At 33.6% G+C, this 15,829-nt stretch overlaps 1 protein-coding gene across 1 annotated transcript in view; it reads right to left on the reverse strand.

The window, feature by feature from the left end:
- Positions 1-295: 295 nt before the first annotated feature.
- The window catches only part of LOC104909344 (contactin-5-like), a 19,163-nt gene continuing 3,629 nt past the window's right edge, over positions 296-15,829 (reverse strand). The window contains exons 2-5 of the mRNA XM_031552141.1: positions 13,518-13,699; positions 7,840-7,976; positions 5,869-5,998; positions 296-3,884 (exon numbers count right to left, since the gene is read on the reverse strand). Of these exons, the coding sequence (XP_031408001.1) occupies positions 3,709-3,884; positions 5,869-5,998; positions 7,840-7,976; positions 13,518-13,699 (625 nt within the window). The 3' untranslated portion in view covers positions 296-3,708. The remainder of the gene's footprint in view (positions 3,885-5,868; positions 5,999-7,839; positions 7,977-13,517; positions 13,700-15,829) is intronic.

Here is a 15,829-nt window from a genome sequence, read left to right on the forward strand (position 1 = left end):
TTGGGGCAGCACTCAATGGATAATCATGTCTTTTGCAGGAAAAAGAGTTTATATTAATTCACTATCTGACCACACTTGTTATAGATCAAATCTTTCAAACTGATCAACATTTTGGTCAGCTGATACACACTGATGGAAGGGACAATTGGAAGATAATCTAGACAATAAATGTAGATTACCTAAGAAGGTGATGAAACACCATTTCAGAAATGAATTAATATGCAAATACCAGCAGTTTACAGAAGTCTGAATCCAGGAATATAATGAATTTATTTTAAATAATTTTTTCCAGAATCTCATCATAATTTTTATTAGCATTATTCACGATTTATACTGATGTAATCAATGTCAGATTTCAGTCTATTTTGCTATTATAAAGCTTAGTATCTACACAAAGTAATTTGATGGAATACCATTTTTATTGAATTCTTTTAATTTTATAAATAATTTTAAAGAAGGTTATGCTATTAACAGGCTTCTAACTGGCACTTTGATTTAAATAGCGAGAATCTGGGGCTTGCCTAGAATCTTATACTGAACTACTAAGTAAGGGTTTGATCACTGATTACAAAGTGCCTGACTGAAATGTTTTAGAAACGTCACAAAAAAGTTTGTTTTGCACCATACTCTCGCACAAGGGCTAATTCTTCCTGTTTAATATCTAAATCAAAGTACCAGCCAAACATTTTAGTACAAATCAAAGAATAACCTGATTTTTCAGACTTGGATTCAAACGCAATCCATTTTTCTATATAACTAGAACTTCTAATCATCTAAAGGATTCAGAAGATCTTTATAAAATTTGTATGGATTAAAAATTATCAACATTCAAATCAATAACCAGAGTACACATTATCACAGAATGCCATAACTGACACATAGCCTTCTATCAGACCTATGAAACAACAAATACTAGGGAAATGTGGTTAGGAAAGATATTTTAAAAATTTAATTGTTGTCCAATGACCAATGAAAATATGCAGCTTAAGTGTGTCTACCAAACTACAAAACTCCTGTGTAATAATAGTATATTAATTTTCACATCTCAGCTTAAACAAACAATGAATTAATGTATCTTTGAATGTATTAATGATTCATTAAGATAATGTGATATGAAAGAGATTTGAGTTTCACACAAAGTTTGTTTTGAATGCTGATAGTTATCATTAAACGACATGTATTGTAGATGACTGATCACCAAGAAGAGCAAATCTTGCACAAATAGATTGTGAATATGAAGACCCTGAGTTGGATAATTTGTTTATAGGTAAAAACAGGCCAACAGATGGTGCTCATATGACTCTTTCCACAGTTGCCCTGCTGAGTGAGAGGCTTTAGCCTTTTATATGAATCTGGAACATTTCAGAGTTTCAAACTTCATTAAATTCCTTGAACCAAAGCCAAGATCTTACTGCAGGGATCACCAGACATTGTGATCAATGTGATCTCAAGCTCAGTCTTCTGCTCAATTACAAAATAAAATGTCATCTGAGGTATTTTCTTTTTTCCAACCAGATTTTAATTCTATGGGAGGAACTTGAGAAGGCAGCACAGACTGGAAGAAATGGGATTATAGCAGACCCACTAGTTAAATGGATTTTCCCATTCTGTACAGAGAGGTATTGGGACTATTTTTTTTTCACTGATGTCTCTGACTGAGGCAAATTCACTTTCCAGGAAGATAGACTTAATAAAAAAAAAACACAACATACTTAATGTTTTGCACAAACATTTGGTAGAAAAGGAAAAAGCTATAGAAGACAAAAGTATATTGGGCTGATTTCTTCTTGTCTTTCCTTATTATTTAATCAGAATGTTAGATTGTGGGTTTTTGTTTGTTTGGATGTTTTTAAATCTTTTATGTTTTACCTTTTTCTGTAATGTCACCATGTGACAATTCTTAAAGGTTTTTGTTGAAATTTGTATTACTCGTACCTGAGGAAAGCTGATTTTTGCATACATAGATGTACTCATCAAAATATGTCAGATTTTCCATCTTTTTTTAAAAAAATTCAAAGTTTAACACAATTCCTTTCTAATAGGTTCCTTCTTAGAGTGCCTCAAACATGGAAACACATATTCTGCATCCACTGACTTTTATTTTCTTTCTCAAAATTATGATAACCTTCCTCATCTCCTCTTCAAAAAGACTCCACAGTTATTGCTTAGTGAATACCTTATATAAAGGCTGAACAGAGTTCCCTTGAAACAGATACTGTCTGACAGACAAAAAATAGGTATAGGCTGATTGCTCTAAATGATATAAAAGATTTCCTGGATAGTTTAAAATTAATTTATCACAAACCAAATCTTTCAAAGAGTTCAATCAACTCTTTTAATCTCCCTATTTTATCTTTTCGTGTTCTTGCTTCTACCAAAATAAACAAGATTCAGAAGCTACAAATACAAAAAATGTAGCTCCAGATTTTATTTTTATGATATTTTAATTTCAGACTTGGACTATATTTGGACACACATGGGGTAATTACCAATCTGCTTTACCAGTGTTGGACTAAAAAGATGATTTATATGTGGTAATCTGTAAGTTTTACAGAGATGAGGAAAATGAGTATTCATGTAGTGAAAACTATGCATCAATAGCATAAGAAATATCCATCTCAGAATATTTGTTGTTGGCTTCTTTGTAAAAATTGCTGTAATATACCTTGTCAATATGTGTTATACAACACAGATCTGTTAATAAAATGTTTTATACAATGTTGCTTCCCTCTTTTTCTCCAAACAGCCAATATGGCTTAATAGATTACCTGTTTTTTCTTTTCAGAAGAAAGCAATTGGCATAAGACAAAAATAAACTTCACCTGAATGAAATGACTTTTGTCGCTAACAACAACAGATGCGCTCTACTGCTGTCATCAGTATTGTACAAATAAACAAAAAGGCCTTTTATCTTTTTGACTAATGCCATACAAGTCAGTGTAAGTGGCTCATTCACATACATTACCTGAATGAAGATTACTGTGTGTATGTAAAGAACACATGCAGGCTGGCAAAACTATTCCAGTGTACAGATATACAATCATGTAAAGTGCAATTACAGCCAGCATTTAACCTGCGGTACTTAAGCTATGTTTAATGTACAGAAATGGACAGACTCTATTTAATCAAGCCTACTTTGTTAGACGGATATGCTGCCAAGTACAGAAATTCCTTGTATAATTAAATCCTATAATGGAATCATATTTTTCATCTCTGAATCATTTTAAAGCTATTCTTATACTTCCAATGTGATCAAGCCGTCAATCTGCCTTACTAAAAGCATTTCAAATGAATAAGCACATTTGATATTTTATGCTGTTCTGACATCCTCAGTATATATTTTTAATATCCTCAAACACAAAATGTATAGTAGATACAGTGTAACAAGCATTTTTGAAATTAATAGTGGGAAATAAAGGGAACAAAAACCCCAAACAATCTTTTCATCTGTCTTCATCACTGAGCAATTTGAAAAGTTTCCATTTCAATACTGTGGGAACAATAGAGTCAATACCGTCAGCCTCATAATCTTGACAAAATAATTACATCATTTCCATGCTTACACACGCTTGTTCTTTGCACTGGTCATAGACGTGGTTATGTATACTCATTCTTGACGCTAGTCATAGACATGCTTATGCATGCTCGTACTTGTTACTGTCTGCATTTTCATTTAGAACCACAGAATCAAGCATGCAAAGACAATATTTAGTTTACCGAACAGGCTTCTGACCTCTTACTCTCCCTTAAAGCTTTGTCTCCTTTCTTCCAAGTGATAGTTGGCTTTGGAGAGGCTTGTGGCTTGCACTCAATGACAACTTCTTGGCCCTTGGTAATAATTATTGTTTTCCTCATTTGATTTAATGGGAAAGTGGGAGCTGAAGCTGTTGGAAAGAAGCACATTAACTCTACAGAAAATAATCATAGGTTTCCATTTCATTACATTCTAATAGTTTGGTTTGGAGCATAGAATTTTCATTTTTTGTTTTGAAATGGCTGTACCACCGATTAGATGGAATTGAGGAAGGTGTTTGAAGTAACATTCAAGACTAGATGGTATGTCTGTAAGTTAATCAAGTTATTAATTAAGGAGATGTTATCCACATTAACATGCTAAATTAAAACTGTTTTTTAAATCCAACAGCTTTAGAAATTGAATACCACAGTTGTTAAGATACACCTTTCCTAAAATTTTTGGATTTTACAGATAGCTTGTTAGAAGTAACGAGTTAAAAAGTAAAGAAATATCAATTCCATAGATATCTAAAATGAACTCCCTAGAGTTAATTCTTATAAATAATGCTACTATTAGAGTAATTGCATTGCTTTCCATTTATTTATTGTCTAAGTGCTGAGGATTGAAAAGTGAGAGTTTTCTTACAGGAGATGTTTAACCAATTTTTTTTTTTTACAGGAGATGTTTAAACCCTTTTTCAAGAAGTCCCATTGATTATAATAATGCTGTCAAGATAATAAATGTGTCACAAAAATTTCACAAGAAAGGAAAGTTGTAGGCACTAGAATGGTCTGTCCAGGATGATGGTGGACTCTCTATTCCTGGAGATGTTTAAGAATAGATGTGGTTCTAAGGGACATGGTTCAGTAATGGGATGGTTGGACTTGATGAGCTTGAAGGTCTTTTCCATCATGAATCATTCTGTGATTATCTGTGAAATAATTTGTTTGTATTTTTTTAAGCTCATTTTGGAAAAACAGAGACAACAATTCCTCTCCTCCCCAACTATCTCAACTACATATGTAAGAACATCTTATGCTTCATTGCCTCACATATGTAGCAATTTATTGCCATTATTTTTGATAATTTTCATACAAGAGATACGTATATGGGCAATTTATTCTGTAATTTCCCCTTTAAGAATCCAGAAAATTAATCACAGCAGCTATTTTAACTCAATATTATGGCTGAAATTTAACAGGGGCGCAATTTCAGTAGTCACAAAATGAAGGTCAATTTTACTGCAGCAACACATGCTAATGATGTACTGTGTTACAGAACACCAAAGAAAGTGTACAGCTACTTGATAAAATAGGTATAGGGAAAAAAAAATAATAATAAAAAAAAAGAATGAGAAAATTTTGTAAGCAACAAGGATCTCTTTCCTGACTGAATCTCAAAGAGCCATGCAAAGTGATAGAAAGAGTGCAGCTACTGACTGGCTCACAGAAAGTGAGTCTTTCAAAAGCTTGTCTCAGTATCCTATTGCATGTTATCACATCCTGATTTATACAAAGCTAGGGAGTGTTGATAAGGCATGCTTCATGTTTTTCTTCAATAACTCCCTCTGAGCTTGCGAAAAATTAAAATTTTCCTTCATTTTCTGAGAAACATTACATAGTGTATTTGCTATAGTGTGGGATACTAGCTGAAATGCTACCAATATGCAATCAATCTTGGTAAATTTAAAGGAAATTTTTAAATCTGTAATATAGCATCATATTTAATCACCTTTGATTAATGGCCCTGTTAGAAGTAATATAAATAATACAAATTTAATCAGCAATATGTCTAATATTCCTGTTTCTTTACTTGCACTTGTATTTGAGGAATTAAAAATTATTTTCCATGTATTTTAATTGACATAGATCTAGATACTTGCAAAATGTAACTGAAGCTGTAATTTACAAAATAAAAAACTCAATTAGTGGAAGGATATGTGCTCTCCCAGGCAATAAAGGGCTCAGTCACACATAAGTAACAAGAGAAAAAAAGAAGCCAATTTTATCTGCTTTACGAAGTCTGAACTGACAGAAGCTGTTCTTTATGATAAAATGCCAAGAACAAATGTAATTATTAAACAGGATAAACGGGAAAAAAGGAGCAGTCTGTTCTTTTTTGATAATACTCACCTAAAATCTTCAGCTCGGCACTGGCATAGATGGTGCCATACTTATTTTCTGCTAAACACTGATACATTCCAGCATCTGAGATGTTCACAGTGCGGATCATCAGTACACTGTTAACCATCTCAATTCTGCTCTGTAATGAAATAACAAAGAATAAGGCAAGGGAAAAAAGACATTGCTAAACTAAAATAGAACTCAGCAACAGACTTCCTTGGACTTGCTTTGTTCTTGCTATCTAAGAGATGGCAAAAATAAAAGAGATGATGCAGGTCACGAAAACCTCCAAGAACATTTGAAAAGAAATATATCCTATGCTTGCTGTTATCTATTTGTTTCTTTGATTGGTGCTATCAATCAACATAACATGATTTTTAAAAGCAGTTCAAAATCTGCTACCAGCAGTCTGGTAGCTTTAATGAAGTGAGAAGTCAGTTGTGTGTAAATGGAACATATATGATGATCTTCAAATCTAAGCAAATGTTTGATTTCAGTCATGTCACTATTTTTCTCAAAAGTAGACATAAAAGATTGTTTGAATGAGTGGAAGAATTTGATGCAAATTTCTTGTTTGAAAGGTAATAGAAAATAATTACCATAGATGTAAGAGAAAGACACAAATAGCTATTTATGGGTATATGTACTTCATGGAACTACATGAGGAATAATTTGAACCACTATAAAACATCTCTAGGTTTCATTACTACATTTGTTGGCTTTGTTAAAGATTATTAAAAAGGTGTGTCAAACTGCAGAAAAAACTATGAAAAAGTATTCCCTTGGTTGTAAACCTTTAATTTTAAATGAAATTAAAAGTCTAATGCAACTGATGATTGAGAAAATTAGAAAGCCAAAAAAGTACAAATACTTATATTACATCAATTTCAGGACTAATAGCTCACTCTAAAAGGCAGAAAAGTATAAAATGAAGCATAAAATGTTATTATCAATGCCTCATATCTTTAAAAATAAATTCTACTTATGTTATATCTCATTCTTTGCATAATTAGTTGATGTTCACAGATGGAAGCAACAGTCACTGAGAAGAAAGTATCACATTCTTTAAATTCATAAATTCTTATGTGAATTATGTGAATACTTTTACAAATCAAGACATTTTCTACCAGGATTGAACAGCTTTATTTTAAATTTAAAAAAAAGTAAATGAAACAAGTTTACAAAACTGTTTTTAAATATTTTGAGATTTTAAAACGAAAAGGTGGTAGGAGAGAAAAAAGAAACAAACAAGAAAAGAAACAGAAACAAAAAGAAAACAACCAAGGTGTGAATGGCACTGATGTGCTGATTATTCACTGAGAAAAAAAGAAAAAAAGTAAAACAAATGACAGGCCAAGGCCTAAGTGTTCTTTTAAAAAAGAAAAAAGTATTTTATCTAGATTGACTCTTAAAATATATCAGGTGAGTGTATTGAAGAGTTTACATTCTTGGCACATTTTAATGGTGTTGATAGTGATTCTGAAGAGAATTAACAGAGCAATATTTATCCTCTTACATAGCTTTCAAATGTGTTGATGAGTACAAATTAAATATGCTATGCAGTAAATAACCTATTATTGGGAGAGATATTCAGTAGCATAAGCTTAAGCAAAGACAATCCTTCTCTGAGTTGTTACCCTCTAACATAATTTTGCAATTAATATCACTGTCTAAAAAAGAAAATAAGTAAATGTACTGGGGACTACTTAGACATTACAGGACAGTGGCAGTGTAGTTACAAGCATAGTTCGGAAGTTCTTACTTCTCATATATTTCGAACTAGAGAGAATTACTAATGATTGCAATTCTATGTTAAGTTGAATCAGAGGAAACAAATGTTTACAGTTTGTCTTTATAATTACGCTTCAGAAACTAATAGAGAAAACACTCATTTCTGATGTACTTTTCAGAACTTTAACTAAACTTATCTATACTAAAAGAGAAACACGCAGCATACTGTTGACACCACATCTAATGTACCTGTGGCCAGAGAGGAGCTCCATTTTTCAGCCAACGATACGTGGGCCTTGGCTTTCCAGTGGCTTTGCATTCCCATCGTAGCTGTTCCCCACTATCTAATTCAGTATCGTTAAGTTTTTCCACCCACTGTGGGTAGGCTGCAAGGAAAATATACCATGCTATGTATAAAGCATACCACATAATAAGTGTCTAGCAGATATGCTAAGACCTAAGCAGTTAAAGAACTTGAATTATGTTTTTTACAAAGTCTACACCTCAAAAAGAAACATAATTAAACAAACAACCAAAGACGAAAGAGGAAATATGAAAATAATGAAATGAAACTACTTAACTTTAAAGGAAATACCTTAATGGCATCAAGCAGTGAGCAGTATCATAGCCAAGAATAGAAAGTCTGCCTGATTTAATCAATTCCAAAGGATTGAATTAGAGTAATACATATGAATGCATTTATTATGAGTGGACTTAGGAACATTTTTTTTTTGTAATCATAATACAATATTTAGTAACATTGCAAGATCTAAACTATTTAAATTTTAGTAAGGATATGAATCATGATAGTCTCTGAGATTCTTGAGTTAATTTGTATTTCAAAAGAGAAAATGTTTTTTATGCTTTTAAGAACAAAACCCACATGAGATTTCCAACATTCATTACTAACAGGATTTGCATAGCAAGTCAATGTTGAATTTATTTTATTTTATTTTATTTTTATTTTTTTAAGGTAGTCTGTTGTTAGCTATACATGTGATCATTAATATCTGGGTTTCACGTACTAAGTAGGGAGTATTTTTGTAGAGATCCAAATCTTCAGTTCTTTGATCAATTAAGTATCTGTTTGTAGAATTGTACCATTTAGAAAACTTTGTATGAGTCAGTGAAGAGTTTATGTATTCATTAAAAATATATTTGCTTAAAAGACACGTTGTGGATTTTCATGTAGCAGCATCAATTTTCATAACAAAGAGGATAATAGATCAAACTAATTAACTTAAAGTTACTTGATATATATGTTTTAAATGGTAGAGAATAAATAGGTAATTACCTTCATTTTTGAAGGAATATAAAATTCTTCTACTTTGAATAAGTAGAAATTCGGTTCTATCATGACAGATTCTCTGCTTCAATTGTTGGATAATTGATAATGTGTTTAAATGTGAGGAACCGAGTTTAAAAATAAATCTTTAAATCTAGCTGTCACTTGACAGGTCACCAATCAAAGATATGAAAAGGTATGAGGAAGCATGACAGATGACAAACTTCTCATAGCTTACATCTCATGCAAGTATTATACAGAGAGTGAAAGGGGTGTCTATCATTCCTAAGCAGAGAACAGTCTGCATAAAAGTCTCTGACCAGATAGTTGTCAGAAACTGGACATGTGTCATAAAAAGAATCTCTCATTCCTCTTTTATTGTGGGAAAACAAATAAAAATTAAAAAAAACCCAGCCTCACTTCCACACCAAGGCCAAAACCAACTGCTTCCACCTTCTTTATTCTCATTACTGTCAAGGTATGCTTCATAAATGCTCCTCTGCACTGAATCACTGGATTCTTATGTTAATCAAAAGATCCCATGTAGTACTTCGGAGCAGTCTGTGAGAGTCCTTGCTGACTTGTTGCCTACTAATTGTCCCAAGAACATAATTCAATTACAGTGTTTAGCTGCTACTGTTTTGGAGTGTTTCAGTATGCACAAAGGAAGCAAGCTGGGAAGCACTTCCTTACTTCGAAAATGAGTAAGCTAAGGTGAATTTGGAAAAGATGAGAGATGAATGAGTACCTAAAAAATTGTACAAGTTAGCTGGTGGTGCCTTAAAATTATTCAGTTTCAAAGAGTCACTGAATTGATGTTCTTTATATTTCTCTTCTTGTTTTGCTTTTTCTGGAACTTCTACTATACAACCCAAAACATGAGTTTCATGTTGTCACCATGAAAATGACCATAAAGAATTAAAAAATGAACCTGATTACACTTAAGTACTGCATCACCATGCCTGGTTGCTGAGGTATTCCTGGCAGAAAACCACCATTCCCACCCACTGGCCTCTACTGTCATGGCATGGGAAAAACGTAATTGTGCAATCTGTTAGTATCAATAATCTTTTTTTGCTACATGGAATATTTTTACTCTACTTTTTTTAACAGTCTTAATAGTCTTTGGATTCAGAATTGTCAATCTTTCTATCAGCAAAGATAATGACTCAGAATTTCTCTCCTTTAAGTGAAGCAAGAGAATTCAGAATAAAATGGCAAAGCAATAGGTAGATGTAACAGGAACAGAACTAAAATGTGAGGAACCAAGTTTAAAAATTAAAACAAATAGCATACATTTTGGATTCTCCTCCTCTCTATGTTATTCTTACTTTGCCACAAGAAAACGGAGTTCACTCTTTGCTCATTAGCAAGAGCCTTTCTGCATAACAAGTCTTAACACTTGTACCTAAATATTGTCAAAAATTAAAAGAGAAAAATGTGAAATGTTTAACTGGATTTATGATCTCTGACTGATAATTTTCTCTTTCAAACAAAATAAATTTAAGCGTTGTTTTGATATATGTGCAGGCAAAAAAAAACTTCATTCCATAATTACAGTTAATTTGAATTAGAAAATATAAATTCTAAAGTGTATTTAAACAGATTTGGAATTTATTTATTTATTTATTTCTACATGCAACATTAATGGTTAGGGAAAAAAATGGATGCTTGACAGTTGTTATCTGCTTAGTGAAGAATTTGTGGGGTAAATGTAATAGTAGAAGGATGCATTTTATTATTCAGAGGCCTTCATGGGTACTGTGCTATAACTTTCTACAGGGCTGACAAAATTTTGAAATCACTGTCCACCCTGTGATTTATTTAATGTTGCATTTCTCCATATTTTTATTTGAGAATGTAAAAATATTTTATAAAAACACATTGGCGATAAAACCGCAAGCTTAAGGCCAATTATTACATCCTCTGTTAAAAAAAAAAAAAGAAAAAAAGAAAAAGAAAAAGTTAAGATGCAGAAAAATTCAGCCTACTTTCTCAAATAATTAAAAAGAAAATGGCTGAAAGAGTATTTAAGAGAAAATTTTATGTAGAAAAATGACTTCAGACAGTATCCTAAAGTGTGTAAAGTGTGAATAGGAGTCTGCAATGAAAGAAATTCATTTTCTGAAAGTTTAAAGGAGAACAAAAATAGGTGAGAAAGCTAAGACAACTGTTTTCAGCTGAAGGTACAATCTTTCTCTCTTTAACCAGTTTCTGTATAATTAGCAGGGAACTGATTGAGATGAAAGGAAAATAGCAAGGAAAAGTGTTCTCATGGTCTGGTTCACATCACAACTCTCTGCTGATACTAGTGAGTACCTAGCACATAAGCAAACCCAGCAGGGTCAGAGAGAAAAAAGCAGGGACTGCACGGAGCAGTTGCCATTGGGAACATGCAAGTAGTCAAAAGTTATGGAGGAGCCATGACTCCAGAAGGTTAATGTTCAATTTCTCCACTCAATTTGTATCTTTTGCGCTCTCATCTATTAATCATATTCAGCTTGAACAAAATTTCATGTAAATGACAGTATGAGTGGATCACCTGGGGAAAACCACATCTCTCAAAAATAGGTTGCAGTCAAGTATATGAAGATGCCTTGCATAATCAAAATTATATTTTTAATGACTTTGTCATGTCTACAGCTGAATTTCCACCAAGTGCTGGGACTACATCAATCTTAAATTGTCAGCAACTGAAATACCACTTTCTGAACATCTGAAGTGTCAGCTGTGTCAAGCAGTCATGATATATCTGTATTGCAGCTCCAGGTAAAAAAAATCAGTATTTTGTTACTAAATCCAACCAGACAGGCAGATGTAGTGCTGTGGACTGTCTCCAAAACACTCTGTGATTACCCAGATTGGATGCAATTGATGAAGTGAATATTCAAACAGACAGCCTGATCCTACAGAGACATGCAGATTGCGAGACCACAATATGGCATAACTGGTCCTAGAATTCTTGTAAAATTCCTAAAATTTTACAAGAACTCTCTGGTAAGGAATGATGGTCTACATCTGAATTTCTGAGATAAAAAACAATCATTGTTTCCTGGAGAAATAAGATGTGATAATGAGCTTTTAAGTAAAATTATTAATGCCGACTGTTGTTATGAACAAAAGGTGTATGAGCAAATACTCATTTGAGTAAACCTCCCATACTCCAATGCAACAGCTCTCAGCTGAGAGATATGTAAACTGGCTAAACTTTCTGTGTCTAAAATCTTTCTTATCAACCAACTTACATCCTTTGGAATGAGATGTCAGGGTTTGTAGAGACTATTTTCAGGAATGCTCTGATGCGAGAGATTCACTGGGGAGTACTTCATCTCAAGGCCGAGAAATGTTACTTTAGGAAACTATTAACAGTTTTTATTTCTTGTTTTTTTTTGTGCTGAAGATTGCTGTCAGTCTCCTCCATTTGAAAGATCTCTGTTATCTGCTCTGAACCTGCTTCCTACTAATGCAGATAGGTAAAACTTTGATTCATATATTGTTTTGAATTATGTATAAAATAATCTGAAAGATAGTAGTAGACTTTACATAACAGAAATATAATAATATGTGTTTCATATAGCCGTTAAACAGATAACTTAGATAACTTGAAGTAGATTTCTGTAATGTTTGTTAGGACAAGGGGGTATGCCTTTCAACTAAAAAAGGGTAGATTTAGGTTTGATGTTAGGAAGAAATTTTTTACTGTGAGTGTGGTGAGGCACTGGCACAGGTTGTCCAGAGAGTTGTGGTGGGTGCCCAATCCCTGGAGACATTAAAAGTCAGGCTGGACAGGGCTCTGAGCACCTGATCTAACTGTAGGCATTCCTGCTTATTGCAGAGGAGTTGGTCTGGACTGCTTTTAAACATCCCTTCCAACTCAAAAGATTCTACAATTCCACGATTCTAAGAAAGACAAAAAACTTCTAGAGAATCAAGTAGAGGGCCACAGAGGTTATTAAGGCCTGCAAGCATCTCCATTATGAGGAAAGGCTGAAAGGGGGTGTGGGACTGGGACCTGGGACTGTTCAGCCTAGAGAAGACTGAGAGGAGGTCTTATCAACACCTACATAAGTATCTACTGGGAGACTGTCAAGTGGATGGGGCAAGGCTCTTTTCAGTGGTTCCCAGTGACAGCATAAGGGGCAACAGGGACAAACTGCAATACAGGAAATTCTACACAAATATGCAAAATAACTTCTTTACTGTGGGAGTGACAGAGCACTGGAGCAGACTGCTGAGAGCAATTGTGGAGACTCCTTCTCTGGACACCTTCTTGTGCAACCTACTGTAGGGAACCAGCTTTAGCAGGAGTTTGGACTAAGTAATCTCCAGATGTCCCTTCCAATCTGTGATTTCCCTGTGAAAAGTTATAGACTTTTCAAATTATAACAAAACTTCTTAAAAAATAAACAGCATATAAGAATCGGGAAAAATGAAATCTTAAGCTAGTTTTTGAGGAAGTCAATTTCATTCATAATTCAGACTTCAATTCATTACTGGGGAACAAAGATATATATCTTAATTCAATAATGATTTTATTTCTGAAAAATTTTATTTATTTTCTACTGAACCTTAGCATCCTTCATACATAGTAAAATCCTTGGACAAAGCATTGCTAGATAATATCGTGTGCAGTTACACTTACTGTACACTTGTAGCTGTCCTCTGAAGACATTCCTTCCACGTGAGTTTTCAGCTTTACATTCATACATCCCTGCATCCTCTAGCTGCACATTAGGTATTTCAAGCACAGCTTGGGATTTTCTCAGACGGGCTTTACTTGGATTATGACCATTAACTTTCTTCCAAGAGATTGTTGGAACAGGGCTGAAATATTTAGTAAAATTTCTGTTAGCACTGTTTCACTATTAAGAACATAGATTCTGTGATCCGGTAGTTTAAACATTTAATAATCTAAGGAGCAATAAAATATAACCACAGTGAAGTTCATATATGCTTGATATAGCTCACTTTCTGCAGGGAATCTTTAACAAATGGTTTCTTACATGGAATTTGTCTGTTTCATCCACAAGGGAGGCCAAGATTTTATTGAGATCAAGTAAATCATTGTAAGTGCTCTCTTTAGAGCTTCTTCAGAACTCTATGCTTTACTCCTGAACATGTTCACTCTGTAGGTAAAAGAAAATAACAACTTCAAATACTAGATGAACTGAGAAATTCCACCACTTCTTGATTTTCCTACCATGAACCCGCAATCTTGGAGATCAGTAATTGATACATCTGTCCACATGTGGGATTTCGATAACATTGTAGTTTGGGTAAAATAAAGTTACCAAAGTCTTGCAGACCTTTACTTATAATACTGAGTTATAAAACTAGTTTGGTAGGAAATCTGTATTCATGGTACTACCACTTCTGACTGAATTACATACTTGCTTCCTAGAGAGGAACGGTTTATCACTGTAGCTTCCACAGAGGCTATGGGAAATCTCCAATTTGTCATTTCCAATCATACTAAGGGAAGAACAAGATTAGTTAGTGTTTGACTTCATTCAACTTTCTTTTTAGACCAAACACTCCTCAGTCATTTTACAGGATTTTTATTCCATGGTTTTCTGGTACATTTCTCTAAATATGGCAGTGGATACTTAGGGAAAAAAAAGAACTGTCCTTATTGTTTGATTGTGAGTTGAGAGCTATACTACTTCAGATATCCTAAAAGATAGGTGGACATTATAAGAGAACATGTAAAAATACATGTTGATTCTTTTTCACAAAAATATCTTGGATTTATTTGAATTGCTTTCAAGTCTTAACTTGGATATAGGTACAGTTGGATCTTGTGGGAGTTTAGATTGGGATATACACTTAGCAGAGATTGAAATTTAAAGAATCTATTCACTTCTACTATAATTCGTTCTATTCAGTTGATGGGATTTGCTACTCTTGTGTGAAGCTGCAGTAAACAAACAAACAAACAAACATACCTTTTTCCCAATATTTAAAGCTGTCCAATTTGAGATACAACAAATACAGACATGGCAATGCGATGATTTTGTGATTTTTGGTTTTCGGTATTCCACATTGTTACATCATGTAGTGCACTGGAAGTTAAAGTGTTAATGTTCCATTTCCGAGTACCTGTCCCATTATGTCACAGAAGTCATGGGATCTGGCCCCTCCTCTTTGTTGCTGGCTTTACTGTTTTGCAGGGGGTGTGTGTGAGAGTGCTTCCTATCCATTCCAAGCTTTCAGGTTTGTTCGGACTTGGAAACTCTCTCTCTCCTATTTTATTTGATCTATTAGTCTCAGTTTCAATTAGATTTTATTATATTGTGTTATCTTGCATTCAGATATCATAGTTAGTATAATAAGTTTTCCAATTGTTGCCATTGTTCTGTTTTGTTAATTTTTTTTGTTGAGCCCAGCTCCCATCTCCCTTATCCCTTTTTCTTCTCATTTTTGGAGGCCAGGGGGCCCACGGGCCTACTGCCCCCCTGTCATGGGCATAGATTGATCTAGTCAACTCTGTGACAGGCAATCATTGACATTTATGGTTCTACATATTTCTTAGCCAGTGAAAATTTGGAAAATGAAAAACTGAAGTTGGGATCAGGCTTTCAGCAGGGTTGCTCCAAATTCAAATGCCTTATTACGATTAAAAAAATTCAAAGACTTCTGACTAGATGTTAGTATCTCCTGAATGCCACAGGTTGTTGAAACCGAGTCTATAAGCACAACAACCTTTACAAAGTTTGTTTGTTGGCTAATGTACAATTTCTGGAATTGTATCTGCTATTTGTTTGACTATATCAGAAACATAATCATTACAACTAGATTTAGTTTCTGCAATAGCTCTCTGTTCTTTCTGGTCCCTACAGAAGAAATACATGAAGAATTTTTCATTTTTATCGAACACTACTTCATCCTGTTCCATTTTTAATATTAACAATAAAAGGATACCTCTTTCTCTCTACAAAACTAATAAAACCTACT

The sequence above is a fragment of the Meleagris gallopavo genome, chromosome 1 (genome assembly GCF_000146605.3).
Source record: "Meleagris gallopavo isolate NT-WF06-2002-E0010 breed Aviagen turkey brand Nicholas breeding stock chromosome 1, Turkey_5.1, whole genome shotgun sequence".
NCBI lineage: Eukaryota > Metazoa > Chordata > Aves > Galliformes > Phasianidae > Meleagris > Meleagris gallopavo.